Raw genomic sequence first — 15,877 nt, 5'->3', positions numbered from 1 at the left:
ATAAAAAAAATATATATTCAGAATAACTTATCTTTGATCGAAGTTTGAACATTTTTTTTCAAAAAAATTATATAAAATATTTATTATATTTTTAAAAATAATTTTTTTCTATTCTATATAAGAATTTAAAGATCTATTTGAAACAAAAAAAATTCAATTCTTATCTAGTGGAAACTACACTTTTCATATCACGTGGATTTTATTTTTTTTTGAAATATGGAAATCTTATATTCATAAAAATATATATTTTTTTAAATTAATTTTTTTATTTTTCATCAATCATATATTTTTATTTTTTTTTTTTTCTCGTGAATCAAATGAGTCCTTATTTTTAATTTGTTCTTTTGCCATGGTACCATTCCCTCACCATCGCTTAGACCTTGGGAAGTTGTCTAAGTAGTCAACTTTCCAAACCGTTACTACTCACAAAATAATCAACTCAATAAATAAAAAAAAAAAAGAAAAAAAAAGATAATGCACCGGACCAACAAGATGAAGGATCGTGAGGTCAAAATGAGGAAAAATCTGACAAAAAATAAATTAAACGAAAATTTATCCAAAATGCCATTGTCTCGAGACCAAATAATTTATGGATGTATTTTCAAGATTACCGATTATGGGGAGGGCCCTTCACCTCCAAGATCAAGCTTGACCGTTCGTTCATTAAAAGAAAGTTGACGCATGTCCCAACCAAATAAATTAAAAATAAAAAAAAAATCTCTTGCAAGAATATGTAGCTAGGCATTATTTAAAGCTTAAAGAAATAAAAGAAAAAACAAATGCAACATATAATTTCCACAAAATATCAGTAATATTTCTTATTTACTCATGAAGAGTCAACGAAGGAAGTTAATTATTTGGCAATTATTAACACAGGGAATAATTAACACAGGGAAATGCAGTGATATGCAAATAAAGGATTATGTAAAGGGCTATACGTAACGATACCATCTTTTATTTCTCTCCATGGGGGGCCTTTGTGATACGTGATGATGGATTTTGATCGCTAGATCACAATCATACGGTTATCATCAACCGTTCGTCACTTTACAACAAAAGAACTTGAAGCGCCGGTGAAATACCTTGGCGGCGTCTCAGGCTTAGCAATCCATGAACCAAAGTGCCTCATCCTGTAGACTCCCGGGGCCGCATTCGCCGGTATCTCCCATTCAATGGTAGCCAAGCTACTCTTTGAACTGCTGCTGTTATCTGCCTTCCATTTAAAGAAGAGGCTGAGGTCGTCGTCGTCGAATGCTGGCACCCAGTAATTCTCTCGTTGCACCTCGACGACGGCGAACGTGCCCTCGGTGAGGAGGTCGTTGCGGGGGTTGGCGCTCCAGAAGGTGGCGGTGGCCTTCTCTCCTTTCTTGAACGAGCCTCGGGGTGGCAGGACGATATCCTGCTTCACGTCTCCGAAGGTGGTGCCGCCGGGGGTGTCGTCGCCGGTGGGGGGCCCCAGGAGGCTGAAGAGCTTGGAGGAGAGGTCGGGAGGGGAAAGGTGACCGCTTTTGGGGGGCTGCTCTCCCTTGGCCAGCAAGGATGCTAGCTTCTTGAATTCTTGGATGTAGGCTGAGAGTGTGTGGGGTCCATATAATGTAGATGCAGCCTGTGGCAAAAAGAATTAATTTATTACATATGTTAGGCTCGAGGGGTGATTAATTTAGGGATGCTAGATCTTAAATCCTCCTCTAATCTTTGATTAAGTTTCTAATCGTCTGTTGAAGAAAGATGTTGATTAAGTTACATGTCATGGGGAGGTTATGCACCATCATGCATTGACAATTGCGAAGATCTGTGATATATAAAGATGCACATCCAGTGTAGATATGTCTAGCTATATCCACCATACATCTTTATACACTACTATAAAAAAGAGCTACGATAGTATTTATATGACAACGATTTCTAACCGCTATCGTAAGTCAGATCTACGGCAGCGATTATTTATAATCACTATGATAGACATAATTTACGGCAACAATCACGGATAATCACTTCTACAAGTCCCACTTACAGTAGCAATTATCCGTAACCGCTGTCGTATAACCGCTGCCGCATATCTAGACCTACGGTAGCAGTTACGGATAACTGCTACCGTAAGTTGGACCTACCGGCAGCGGTTATGGACCTACCATAGTGGTTATGGATAATTAGACCTACGGCAGTGGTTACGAATAATCGCTGCTGTAAGTCGGATCTATCGTAGCGACTATGGATAACTCACCTACGATGGCAATTATCCGTAATCGTTGCCGTATAAAAACTTTATCATTCCATAATAATTTTGAATGATTATATAAATCTGTCATATTGAAATCGAATTTGAAGCACATCTTCACCATTCATTATCTAAATAATTATTTTTAGAGTATCCTCACAAAAGATCACCTCAATCCGATAGTTCTAACTTTGTCAATCATTAAGATTCATTTCGATGGTCACAAATGACCGTATGATGATCTGATAGATCAAAAGTACTGATGGGTCCGAAAATTTGCAACAATGATTTCAATGATATTTGTAGCACATTGTCAAAATTTTATTTCAATCGGACATCATTAGCATGATCAATTTAGCATGAGATGATTTTGACCGTTAAATAAAAAATGAATGATCACAAGGCCAATCGACGTCCGATTGAGATAATTTTTTAGACAAATGATCTTTATTAGTACTTTAATTATTTATTCGATAGTAATTATAAAATTCAAATCATGCATATATGTTGGAATCTACTTGAGCACATCTTACAAAAACACAAGTACAATTACTTAAGGAATGAGTAGCTAGCGACATATAGTTTTAGATCATTCATATATGCATGATTTGAATTTTATAATCATCATCGTACAAATGATCAAATTAGTAGCAAAGATTATTTATTTAAAAATTTATTTTATTATTGGACACCGTTTGATCTTTTCATCACTCGTTTTTCATTTAACGGTCTAAATCATCCCATGCTAAATTAACCATAATAATGATGTCCTACTGAAATAAAATTTTGATAATATAATATAAAAATCACTGAAATCATCATTGCAAGTTTTCGGATCGATCGATGGTCTCTATCTATCAGATCATCATGCAGTCCTTCGTGGCCGTCGAAATCAAATTTTAATGATCGATATATCTAGAGCTATCGGATCGAGGTGATCTTTTGTGAAGATACTCTAACGATAATTATTTAGATAATGAATGGTGAAGATGAGCTTTAAATTTTAAAAATATACTATATCAAAAAAAATAAGAAAAAAATTATTTTTGGTTCTATAACAGTTGCTAATAACCGATCTATAAATCTATGACAGCAGTTTACTAACTGTTGCCATATCTATTTATGGTAGTGATTAGGTATAACTACTATTATATCTCTATTTATGGTAGTGATTATCACCAACCACTGTTATAGACTGGACCTACGGTAGCATTTACCGATAACCGCTACCATAGGTCAGTCTATGGCAGTGGGTATCGGTAACCACTGCCGTAGATCCAACCTATAGTTGATTGTGATAGTCCTACATCGATTGTGGAAGAAATAAATGATCTGTATATAATGACTTAGGTAGTCAACCGCCTACTGCGTATGCTCCCATCCGCTCCGACCACCGGCAACCATTGCCGCCTTCAACCACTACCTGCCGCCGCTCGCCGACCAGCCATCGTCCATTACCTACCGATCATTTTGATCGGTGAAAGACATAATATTTACGGCAGTGGTTGGACAACCGCTGTCATAGTTTCTATAATAGCTGTTAATATAGTTATGGTTACAAAATCGTTGCCATATCTTTCTATGACAGTGATTGATACAACTATTGTCGTATCTCAAAAAATCGTTTGCTATAGATCTACGACGATGAATATAGTGGTAGTGATTATCTAACCGCTGCCATAAATTTTTTGGATTATGATTTTAAATTTTAATCATTATCATAGTCCTATTCTGTAATAATGATATGTGATCAGTGGTTGATTTTATACGTAGAACATCACGAATGGTATGATAAATGCCGATCCTACTTACTCTGTTGTTTAAACATGCATAAAAATAGATGATTGACATCCAAAATTCAATGGGATTAGTGTCAAAAAAGTTCAATTAACTAGGATCCTTTGTGCATTGTGTGGGCCATTTGCGGAGTGTTGCGTAGCTCTTGATGGCTGCAATCAGGAGATAGACGGCGTGTTGTTTGATAGCCGTTTATCTCTTAATGGCGGCCATCAAGAGTTGTACAGCACTCCGCGGATGCAGCCTGTCCACCATGTAAGATCCGTACTCAAAAATTTAAGTTTTAGCTTGTCAGGTGGCCCGCCACCTTTGCTCATAATAGCAAGGCAAGAGGCCATATATGTATGCGCATGCCTAGTTGTGGTCCTCCTGCAAGAGAAAAATCTTTCATCACTAGTCTTTTGAATCATTTATCTATTTCCGTGTTAGCATAGCATTGCGTAGTGTGCAAATGGATTAATTTGCATCTTGATGGCTGCCTGAGGATGCTGATGATTAGGCTTGGAGCTCAATTCTAGATGCCCATACTAGCTTGTGTGGAGCTTAAATCAATTGATCCAGCGAATAGAACCCTCATCCAATTATATGAGATCTGCTCCTTTGTGCCATAGAAGGTGATGGCTTTGGACCCTACAGAAGTAGTTTAGAACTTTTAAATTTATTATGTGTAGTGCCGCTACTAGGATCATTCAAACATAGAGCCTGATGGGAAAAGGACAAATTTAATTCTTTGTTTTGAATACTGACAGATCAATCTAACTTTCAAACTGAACGGTAGTCACATATAGCATAGGGCATAAGGTAGAGATGAACTGATCATAGTGATTCCTGTTTACAATAGAATTGGTCAAGACCTATATGTGCATGGTTACAAAGGCCTTATCACTCTAATGCAGTAACCTATTTGCCCAGACCCTAACCTGTAGGCTAAGTTGAAGTTTTGTCTAGCCTTGATCATTGTAGCCTAATTTGTTTAGATTGAGGTAACACATAATTTTTGAGATTTTCATGTAAAGGCATGTACATATTATACCTCATATCGTTGCTGTTGGTACTCTTCGAAGGTTGCCACATACTGTGAGTAAGCATTTGAAAGGCCAGCAATCACAACATGAGTGGTTTCGTCAAACTCTCCACTTCCACTGCTTATTAGTGTTGATTTCACTGCCTCTCTTAATCGCCTACCAGCCATTGTAGTGAACTCTACAATGTTTCAGCAACACATTGTTAACCATCTAATGCAAACATAACACAGTCATCCTCCAAAAAATATAAACATAATAATATATTCTCTTACCTCCAGGAACTGAGAGTATGACCAGCTTCCCTATCTTTAGTATCTGAATAGGTAGAATTGCTGGCTGATATTTTGTCAAGAAACAAAATAAGATCAAGACACCAAAATATGAACAGAATGCTACCTACTTGCAAGAAAATTAATTCCTGAACCTTGGTTATATTAGTCCTCAGTGTATATTTTATGCACACACGCATGTTCCTTGTTAATTTTCTACTTAGCTATGCATATTTTGCACACATTTGTACGGATTTGTTTTGCACAATGGAAGACTTACAGCCCAAGCATAAGGTATGAACATCTCCCCAGTGCTGAGCAAGACTGCCTTGGGCTTCTGGCACTCGACTTGTTGCTGGCTTGGCACTTGGAGTGAATCCCTGGCCCTCTTCCATTTTTCACTAATCTAATTATATGTAAAAATACCAACTTAGTAAACTTGCAAGCTACATCTCTTTTTAAAAGGATTTGCTGCAGTGCATTTACTCACCTCAGTGTCTCCTTGTTGGAACCCAGATAACCCAGGGCCATCAGTGGTCCCTGCAGCAAATCCTGGGCCAACTGCAGCAGGACATGTTTGTGCCTTTGTCCCTCCTCCCAACTCCACCTGAAGATTAGTAAAATTGAGATACGTGTGACGGTAGTCCACACTCCCACTTAGCTCCTCATGGGCAGAATTAAAGAGGTCAAAGGCTTTGAGGAATTGCCTCTCTCCAATGATCCTAGTGCTCTTTATCTCGTCTGGGTATCTAATTATTAGGTAAAGTTACAATGAGGAAGTATATATGGTTGTGAAGAGACCCTACTTACATCGTAGGAAAACTGAGAAGGAAAGTTAAAGTTGGAGGAGTTTACCCGGGCCCATGGCCTACACAGAGTTGAGCATTGCCATGGCAGGATGAGTGATTGAAGTCGCAAGGAAGGCCACTGTCGAGGCAGACAGCACCCAAGACATTGGGGGTGACATCACCCACATTGGACTGGCAAAATGCCCCTACAAACTTGATCTTTCTATTCTGCCTCACTTTGAAATTTCTACTGGTTGTCTTGCGACATGACTGTCCTCCCGTGGCTTTGATCCCCATTGCTTTCTTCCGGACGATGGATCCTACAGCAAATGCAGTTGTTAATAGATTATAGTATGTATCAATATTGTGTACCAATCGTATCATACCATATCAATATCAAACAAGAGCATACTGACACTCGATACATGATATGATTTGTTGAATCAGATATTTATGTTAATATTATAATAGCTAGTATAGTACCGATACAGAATTCAGTACCGACATAACGAACTTTAATTTATATACCTTCAAAATAGATTATCTATTATACTAATTTTATATATATATATATATATATATATATATATATATATATATATATATATATATAAAGAGAGAGAGAGCGTCAGGCTAGAATCAGATTGATCGGATTTGGAATCAGATCCGATCAGATTAAAACTCTATAATAGGAGTTCTATATCAATAATGTAAGCGGTTGAATATGATCTACTATCTCAAAACTACTTGCATATAAAATATTATATTATTTGAAGACCTCTAGTCTATGCATCAAGTAATCAAAAATTGGACAGTCTAAATAAAATTAAATTAGATATATTTTTTGATTACTTGATGCATATGCTCAAATTATATACTTTTTAATATGTAAGCAGTTTTGAGGTAATAGATCACATACAATAGTTTGAATCAAGGTATGCTGAACCGATACCCCGTCGGCCGTATCGATCGACCGGCGATATAGTTCGATATGATTTTGTACTGTACCAAACTAATGAAGTCAAGCGAATCCGAACCGGAAGAAGAAAAAGAGAGAAAGATAGAGAAATAGAGAGAGAAGGATGAAGAAAGAAAAAGAGAGGAGGAGCTGGTGGGGCCACCGGATTGCCTCCGGCTAGCCGTCGTGGCCGCCGGAGGGTGCAGTCCACGTGCGCGGAACCGCGGACGTGAAATAGGGGCGTCGCCCCTGTTTCGTGAGTTTTTTTAAAAAATATAATTTTAAGTGAAGCTGGCAAATAGTTTGCCGGCTTCACATTTTTATCTTTTTTTAAAAAAAAAATTGAAATTGGCAACTGGATTGCCGACTTCATCAGTTTAAAATCAAAAAAAAAAAATCAAAATAGATGACGGCCTGTTTCGAAAAAGAAGAAGGGGGCGGAGTCGCAGAGGGGCTCCGCCTGCTGGACCGCCCTCAGGCCATCGGTGCCGGCTCGCCAGCCACCAGAGACCTCGCGACAGAGATGCCGTCCGTTTGGTAGGTCCCTCCTCCCGTCGAGTGCTCTCTCTCTCTTTCTTGCTCTCTTGAAAGTCTTATCGGACGATACGGGGTTCGAAAGCCCTTTGACGGCTGCAGCCGGCCATCGCTGGCATCCGACGGCTCTCACCTCCCTCCCTCTCCTCCTCTCTCTCTTTTTCTCACATTTTCTTTTTTTTCCTTTCGTACCGTTAATGTACTGAATTTACCGACCGAATCGTATCGGTTTCCTACCAGTCCGGTACAATACAAGATGTACCGATCGGTTCGGCACGATATGAAAAACTCTAGTTTGGATCATTAATATAGGATCCTCATTATCCAATTTTGATCTAATCAGATTTAGACTCAGATCCGATCAGTCTTATCTAAATTTGCCCCTATATATATATATATAATAAAAATAACATCGTGACTCTAATAGCATTACTTGCAATAAGGTCCAGCAATAATGTTTAAGTCCTCACAAATTTTACACTAATAGTCATTTACCTAATTATGATTTAAAGTGAAAAATGTAACTAGTAAAAATAATGTCACACTTGAAATTGCAAAATCATATCCACCATGATGTTTATAACTATGCTAATATCTGTGCGATGATTTTGTATGTTGCAATAATGAACATGAGAATAGATTATATTTGGTAGAGTGTTATTTTAGATGCATCGAGAATGTCGAGAATATGAAGGTCAGGAATTATATTTCTTTTACTAGTTTTGACTTTTAACATCCATATATGCTAATGTTGATTTAAACCATATCACTGCTACATTAATTAAATTACCTGGTCTAATCATAAAAGTAGGTTTTGGCTTTCCAGGTTGGGTACTATTGTTCTCGGCAGCAAACCAATCTTCAAATAGCCTAGCTGCAACTCCTTTGTTGTCACCACTAACAAGCCTGTTATTTCTGCTCATGGAGGTCCCATGAGTAGCAAACCAATTGAATGCTCCTATGCTCTCTTGACTCTTCCCATCTACAAACTTCAACAGGGTCGTTTCAGGGTCCACATCTCTTGGGTACTGTGCTCTCTCCTCAGGAGGGTTAAATAGATATGCACTTGGGCTCCTATTAATTCCTGCATTTGCCACATCTCCTGCAACACAAGAAGGCAACCACAGTTGATCATGTCATCCATCTTCTTCTTAATAATGTTAGGCTGGTTTTCTATGTACAAAACATGTCACAGAACTTATTGTTAGAAGTTCCATGTTGGTAGGGAGGTATTTACTCTACTATTTATATGGTTAATTTTTCAATTATTTATATGAAATGATTGGAAACATCCCCACCATTGTATATTCTCATAAATTATAGGAGTAAAAAGGAAAAAAAGATTTGTCACATTCATTTCATTTTAATAGATAGATGCTTCATGGCGCAGAGTGTTTGTTGATCTATATGTAGCTCATTAAATTCGAAAAATGGCAAGAATGAAACATGTACATGAGTTTGGATGCTCTGATAAAGCTTGTTATGCATCTTTTAATTACAACAAGGAACCTCCATAGCTAAGAAATGGAGATGCAAGATAGGAGGACAGAAGAGATCATGTTTCTGAGATAACATCATCCATTCCATGGTTTTAATGGTTTCTGTTTATCATTTTCATAAGATTATTTCTGTGATGCCATCATGTTTATCTGCAAGATTGTAGGGTCCCTCTCCGACTAAATTAATGATCCAATTAATGCTCCTTTACAGAGTGTATCTTATGCATCATAATGTCATGTTCTAGCAAAATTATCCTTACGAAATAGCCCATAATTAAAGCTGAGATCCATTGAAAACCATCTATATTCCAAAACATGAATTAATCAAATTATATATATATATAGTTTATTGAGATTATTTCACAGGACACCAAAGATGTTATTTTTGGTAAATTTATTCATTTTTTTGCATCAATTTTATCCCTCCAGTTAGCATTGTAGATAATTAACAGCAGTTCCTTTTTCAACTACATATTTATAAGTTGTAAAAAGGGATATAATTAACTAGTGAGAAATTTTGGAGTGATTCAAATCTTGAGTGGGGAAAAAAAAAAAAATCCACTTTATGCTGATCTGTTTGCAGTTAAATATTCTAGTGCACATGTGAAGAGGGCACTCATCAAACTCATCAAATATAATTGAACTCCATGCCCTTATGTTTACAAATTATGTTAAGTGCGACGTAATATGAAACATCAATTAATCTTTCATTCTTTTTCTGATGAATAATAATGATTTTCTTTTATATGAAAATGTAAAAAAAAAAAATATGAATCATCAATTGCAAATGAACAAGGTGCCCGAGGCTGTTATCACAAATTCATAATATATAACATATGACATATGTTGATAAAAGGAGATAAGAAGGTTTATTTAGTTCCTCTACCTTTGTTGATCAAAATGGACCCTGGCCTGAGGTTGCCATGAGCCTGGACAATGGATTGTTCTATTGCACTAACTATGACATCAAACGATTGCTTAACAAATCCGAGAGAGGCTGCAGCGTACAAAACATACTGCAAGTAGCCCCCCGGCCCGGCATGAGTGTGAGTGCCACTGATTGCTATATTATCCTCATTGTACAAATCACCATACCTAAATTTGTTAACAGACAGGCATAGATAATTAGCTAGCTACTTCATCATCTATCCATTTTAATCTCTAAAAAGTCTAAGGCATTAGTAGATTACCTTGATCTAAGCCTCTCTAGTACTTTGATGGTGACTAACTGAGAAGCCATTCCGGCATCAAGGTTCACAAAAGCCAGCCTTCTTCCATTTTGAGACTCGGCGACGATGAACGCCCGAGCACGAAGCCGGAAGTGAATGCCGGAGGTGACCTGATCTAGGTTGGCATAACCCATCATGTTTACATCGGCCGCAGGGCCCGTCATGTCGTAGCTTCCCACGCCGATGAGATATTCACCATTTGATAAGCTAGCATTGTCACAGAGGATACTGCATGCTAACATGGCTGATAATATTGATATATAGTAATTCTTCCTGGCTTTCATGGCTGCCTAGTTTTTCTTTGCTAGTGGTGCCTCAGTATCAGGCTAGCAAAAGTTGGGCCCTTTTATTATATGGAATTATATGCTGTTTTGGATGGAATTTTTATAGCTTTGTTGCTATTTGTTTTCTTAGCTTTGGGTGACATGATTCAAGAGGTTGCTTTGTTTGTTAGCTTCAGTGTTGAGTTGGATGATGCTTACCTTCCTTGGTTGTTCCGAGATCTTGATGAATTAAATTTTTTCTGGAATATTATAAAGGACATTTCTTATTGTTGGGAGATTTGGTCGGAGATATCTAGTGCTGAATGTTTTGACATAGCCATCTTTACTTGATTATGGAATCTAAAGTTGTTGTTTGGTGGTTGCTTTTGTATTGCAAAGCTCTTGATTGGGCCTAGGCCGACCAAAGCTTATCAAGCCCAGTGTTGACCAACGTGGTAGTGATCATATAACCAACTGGTTACTTATAACTACAGTATAATTTTACCAAATCCATCTCAGGTTTTGGTTGTTTTAATAAAACAACAGAAATTATTGCTAAATTTTTTGATAGTACTTGGTAGATTAATTACTCCAATCATGGTTCACTCCAAGCTAAACTTGGGCTAATTATGGAGAACTTGTCATGGTTCATTCTCCAATTTAAGCTTGGGCCTAATCGAGGAGAATTTGGTATCTGCCCAAGTAATGGGCAGGTAATAGTTTAAACAAGAAGCAAACGATAATGGGAACGAAAAAGGTTTAGAGGAAGTCTCTGTGCACCGCATGTAATGTAATATAATTAGCTTTCTTACATGCAGTTCTGCTTTTTCATTTAAAATTTTAAATGATAAAAATATCCATCTTGTTCTAAAAAAATTATGATATCTTCTGAATATATTATGACATTCTATGATTAAATTATAATTTCCTGCACACAGGATGTCATAATCTATTTTTCAGAAACCATAAAGAAAGAAATATTTTTGTTGTTGAAAATTTATAAAATTTTTAAAAGATGGGAGTGGCCACAGAATATCATAATTTTTTTAGAAGATGAAGGGTATTTTTGTCATTCAAAATTTCAGATGGAAAAGCAGAACTAAAAATATTAAATATACATTGAAAAATGATAGCTATGTGGCATAATCAGATAGATTATAGGTACCCTAGAAAAGATATCGGACTACAGACTCAGCCCATTGACATCTCCGATGCATTGAGAGGGATCCTCCAGTACTTAGTCTCAAAATTTAACAAGGATTTGAACCATGGATCACTTGAAGGGCATGCTTTTAAAGGCGGCATGCCAACCAACTATGCTAATGGTTGTTGCATCCAAAAGATCCCTTACCATGACTACATTTGGAGACTATGAATCCAAGAGATTGTAATCTTATTATTTTCATGTGTTCAAATCTTTTACATTTCAAAATCTGGAAAAGTTTGAGGCTGTTAAAGTAAAAAAATTCAACAATGAAAAACTAAATATAACAGAGAGAATGTAAAGGAGGAGGCAAGACGGTGGAATCTTCCGTGCTTCAAAAAAGCCAGTCAATTCATCTTAAAGCTAAAGTTAGACTCGTTTTTGATGTACTATAATTCTACAAATAATTCATGACTTGGCAATGCACTAGCACAAATAACTTTCACAAGCACCCTTGCTAAAGACAATTAGCCCAAGAGAAGGAAAAGGAAAGGAGGAAGAAGTAGGTGAAGGAGGAGGCCAGCATCTCTGATGGAGGAAGGAGCATTGGTGTACAAAGCACAGGAGGGGAGGAAGTCAGGGATCCAGAGGAGGCCAATGAAGAGGCATTAATTGGTGTCTAGTAGCAGGGCTCGAGATACCGGAGGGGGGGAAATTAGGGATCTAAAAATTAGGATTGGTGGAGGATTGTGGGGATTGAGATTGAAATAGGTGGTGGATGGTCTTCGACGATGCTTATTAAGCCTCCGACGACACTTATTAGCATCACATAATTCAAGGCTTCCGATGATGCTTACCCAAAGAGCATTGAATAATGGAATGTTTGCCAATGCTTATTAGCATCGTTTCTTAAGCCTCTAACTATGATTAACTTTGTTGTATGGTTAATGCACATAGTTAATAGTTGTTTGTTTCATGCAGGATACATGTAGTATGCATTTGGTAAAGTAACTAGCATCCAATTAATCTCAGTAAGAGGGAATGAGATATCTTTCTATACCCATTAAAATCAAAATTTTAAATTCATCTAAGAGGGAATTAGATACATTTTTATACCATTAAAATCAAGTTTATCTTTCTTGTTGCCAAATCCTAGCACCTTCCTCACCAAAAGAGAGAATCTTCCCTAAATAAAAAGCGATCACCATTAGCATTTTAAAGCCCAAAACCACCCCACTAACCAGCTGATTTCTTCTAAAAGCCAGCCTCTTTTGGAACGAAGTGAATAAGGAAAAACATGCACACACACACACACACACGCTTGTCACCATCTAAGTTTAGAGTAAACATAAACATACTAAACAATAATACCAACATTAGGTACGTACATGCAGAATGAAGCAAGTACATCATTACACCAATATCCTTCTTGCCAAGTGGCAAAAGATAACATCAAAAAGCAAGTAGAAATATACCTAATCACATATCCAACAAGGACCAACAAACAACCAACCTATTGGAGTACCAACAAACAGACATTGACAACCCAAAATATACTTCATGATAGGGAGCAAAAGCAGAGAACAAACATCAAAGATATATATGAAGCTTTTCTTCTAGGGCCTACAAGTAGTCTTCTCAGTCTCCTCCCCTCCATTCCTGTGATAGCCGGGTATCTTCTCCATGATCTTCCCAAGTATGCCCTTCTTCTCCTTCCCATCATGTCCATCAGCTTCATGCTCTTTCCCATGGTCGGCACACTCTGCGGCTGGGGCGGCAGGAGCGGCGGCAGCATCCTCAGGCTTCTTGTGTTGGCCGGGGAGCTTCTCTTTGATCTTGTCCAGGAAACCTTTCTTCTCCTCCTCTGGGGCTCCCTCCACTTTGACACTCTCTTCCACCTTCTCCACCTGGACTGCAGTGTCCTCGCCTTCGGTGGACACGGCGGCGACTGCCACCTCCTGCTCGACCACGGCCGGCTTCTTCTCCTCCTCTTGATCACCTTCCTTCTTTTCGCCACCGATCTTCTCCTCGATCTTCTCCTTCAATCCCTTCTTTTTCTTCTTCTTCTCTTTGTTCTCTCCCTCAACTTCTTCCTCATCGCTTGACTGCATACCATAAGAAGAACAAAACGTAATTTAGATTAGATTAGACGGACTTTCATGGCTGACATGAGCTTAGGCCGCGGACGGTGACCGGATCCAATTACTACAAAAAATAACTATTTCAAAGTCTCTCTGCACTTGAAACGCCCACTTTGTCCTTTTCTCGTACTCAAATGACAGATCATTCATGGACACTGATTGGTCAGTTAAGTAAAGAAGGAGGGCACAAAAGATAAAGACCGGCAACATCACAGCACAAAATCCATAGTTGATGAAGAAGAGTAAAAGAAAAGAGAAAAACGCCAAAAAAGTAACATGCGGTGAACATACCGAGCTAGAGCTGGTACTATGAGACCGGTGGAGCTTTTCAAGCAAGCTCTCCTTCTTCTCCTCCTCTTTCTCTTCCTTCTTCTCCTCCTCTATACGAACCGTCTCCACCTTGGTGACCAGAACCTCCTCTTCGGTCTTCTTCTCCTCCTCCTCCTCTTCTTTCTTCCCCATGAAGTCGAACAACCCCCTATCCTTCACCTCCACCTCCTGCTTCTGCTCCTCCGCCATCCTCCCCAGAATTTTCACTCACACAAACCAAATAAGAACTACACAAACAAAAGAATCTCTGGTGGCTTAATTTCTGCTAGAAGTCTCTTCTCTTCTTTGATTTGGATTCGAGACAAGGGTGGGGTGGCGAAAGGCATGGCGTTATATAGAGCTCGAGGTGACTGGTGGGGTCGCGGTGGGGGAATCGTGGCAACGCGTTACAAACGCGACGAAGGATGGGAGTTATTAAAAGGAAGGAAGAATTAAAGGAAAAGAAGTAAAGACTAATAAAGAGGAAAGGTGGCGACCGGGGAGTGGCCGCGCCTTGCCGACAACCAATCAGCATCCCCACCCCATCACCCTCGAGTGACGGATCTCGAAAGGTCGATGTCTCTCGGTATGATGCCTCGCAGATGAGTTTAGAGTGCGCGTTTAGTCGGCCCAGTATGTGATACGTGCATGGATTTTATTGACGAGGGGATGGGCGGTTTGTCGAGGTTGTGGTGGTCCTGGGGGAGAGTGGAAAGGGTTGGCACATGAGACCGTTTGTTTTGGCCTTTGGGTGCACGATTCTTCTCTACCGTTCAAAAAGAGAGAGAGAGGGGAAGTCCGAAGGGCAGCGGTGAGTGGTGCGAGATCTAAGGGAAACTCGGGTGGGCCAAATGTCGGTTGGGTGTCGGCCTTTTCGTCTCTCTCTTTATCATGCCTTCAACTATAAGAATATTATTTTAACCACCTGTTACCGAAACAAACGATGTGTTACTACTTATGTCGTTCTATTTGTTACTTCACCATTTTGATCATTATAATGACTTATAATTCCGAAAACATTAAAGAGCATCATCAAATTAGTACTTAGTTTATTGGTTGTGAATGGATGCAAGATTGTGCGATGCACACTGCACACTGATGCATATAGTTGTCCATCATGTGATGAATAGTGTACGTAATGCACTACATCGTGTGATGCATCATGGATACAGCAGAGAACCTAAATTTCAATTTCTAACTTATCATATTAGTAGCAAAATTCTTTTACTTTAGCATGCTCTGTTGATAAACTCAACCACCAAACGTTCGACGCCTTGTGTTCTATTCATTTTGCTGTAGTTTATATGGTGATTTTGATCATTATAATGATTATAATTTCAAAAATATTAAAAAGTATATTCTATTCAAAAAAAAATATATTAAACAGCATAATCAAATTACTGCTAAATTCATCAATTCAACGTCAAAATTGATGTTGGTTAAACAATCAATGAGGCCCAACCGACATCAACGACCCTATCGTTTATGCATCAATCTCCAACTGCCATGTTAGATAGGTCACTGAGCATTGATCTGACAGGTGACTTGAAGCCGAATTCTTTTACTTCAGCATATTCTATTGATAAATGCAGCCACCATATACTCCATATGTTGTGTTCGAGTCATTTCACATTAGTTTACGTGGTGATTTTGATCATTATAATTGTTTATAATTCGAAAAATATTAAAGAGCATCATCAAAT

The 15,877-nt window shown here is 38.3% G+C and overlaps 2 protein-coding genes across 2 annotated transcripts; both read right to left on the bottom strand.

Moving 5' to 3' along the window:
- Positions 1 to 831: 831 nt before the first annotated feature.
- LOC105042644 (neutral ceramidase 2) lies at positions 832 to 10,649 on the bottom strand. The gene is made up of 9 exons (XM_019849966.2): positions 10,279 to 10,649; positions 9,975 to 10,183; positions 8,380 to 8,691; positions 6,165 to 6,417; positions 5,800 to 6,058; positions 5,590 to 5,715; positions 5,313 to 5,376; positions 5,049 to 5,218; positions 832 to 1,606 (listed from the first exon to the last, which is right to left on the bottom strand). Exons 1-9 carry the CDS (start codon positions 10,599 to 10,601, stop codon positions 1,043 to 1,045), a joined length of 2,280 nt encoding a protein of 759 aa, XP_019705525.1. The 5' UTR covers positions 10,602 to 10,649; the 3' UTR covers positions 832 to 1,042.
- A 2,430-nt stretch (positions 10,650 to 13,079) lies between these two features.
- On the bottom strand, positions 13,080 to 14,503 carry LOC105042628 (uncharacterized). The gene is made up of 2 exons (XM_010919911.3): positions 14,157 to 14,503; positions 13,080 to 13,829 (listed from the first exon to the last, which is right to left on the bottom strand). Exons 1-2 carry the CDS (start codon positions 14,382 to 14,384, stop codon positions 13,341 to 13,343), a joined length of 717 nt encoding a protein of 238 aa, XP_010918213.1. The 5' UTR covers positions 14,385 to 14,503; the 3' UTR covers positions 13,080 to 13,340.
- Positions 14,504 to 15,877: the final 1,374 nt, after the last annotated feature.

The sequence above is a fragment of the Elaeis guineensis genome, chromosome 4 (genome assembly GCF_000442705.2).
Source record: "Elaeis guineensis isolate ETL-2024a chromosome 4, EG11, whole genome shotgun sequence".
Lineage (NCBI taxonomy): Eukaryota > Viridiplantae > Streptophyta > Magnoliopsida > Arecales > Arecaceae > Elaeis > Elaeis guineensis.
Note: the sequence above shows the minus strand (reverse complement) of the source record. Positions and strands in the feature narration are given on the sequence as shown.

What these genes read in the sequence shown, in the direction of transcription:
- LOC105042644 (XM_019849966.2), bottom strand. Translation starts at nt 10,601, where the DNA reads ATGAAAGCCAGGAAGAATTACTATATATCAATATTATCAGCCATGTTA. An exon ending in TCCAACAAGGAGACACTGAG is followed by an intron (nt 5,716 to 5,799) that starts GTGAGTAAATGC and finishes ACATATAATTAG; the next exon opens with ATTAGTGAAAAATGGAAGAG. An exon ending in TCATACCTTATGCTTGGGCT is followed by an intron (nt 5,377 to 5,589) that starts GTAAGTCTTCCA and finishes ACAAAATATCAG; the next exon opens with CCAGCAATTCTACCTATTCA.
- LOC105042628 (XM_010919911.3), bottom strand. Translation starts at nt 14,384, where the DNA reads ATGGCGGAGGAGCAGAAGCAGGAGGTGGAGGTGAAGGATAGGGGGTTG. An exon ending in ATAGTACCAGCTCTAGCTCG is followed by an intron (nt 13,830 to 14,156) that starts GTATGTTCACCG and finishes TATGGTATGCAG; the next exon opens with TCAAGCGATGAGGAAGAAGT.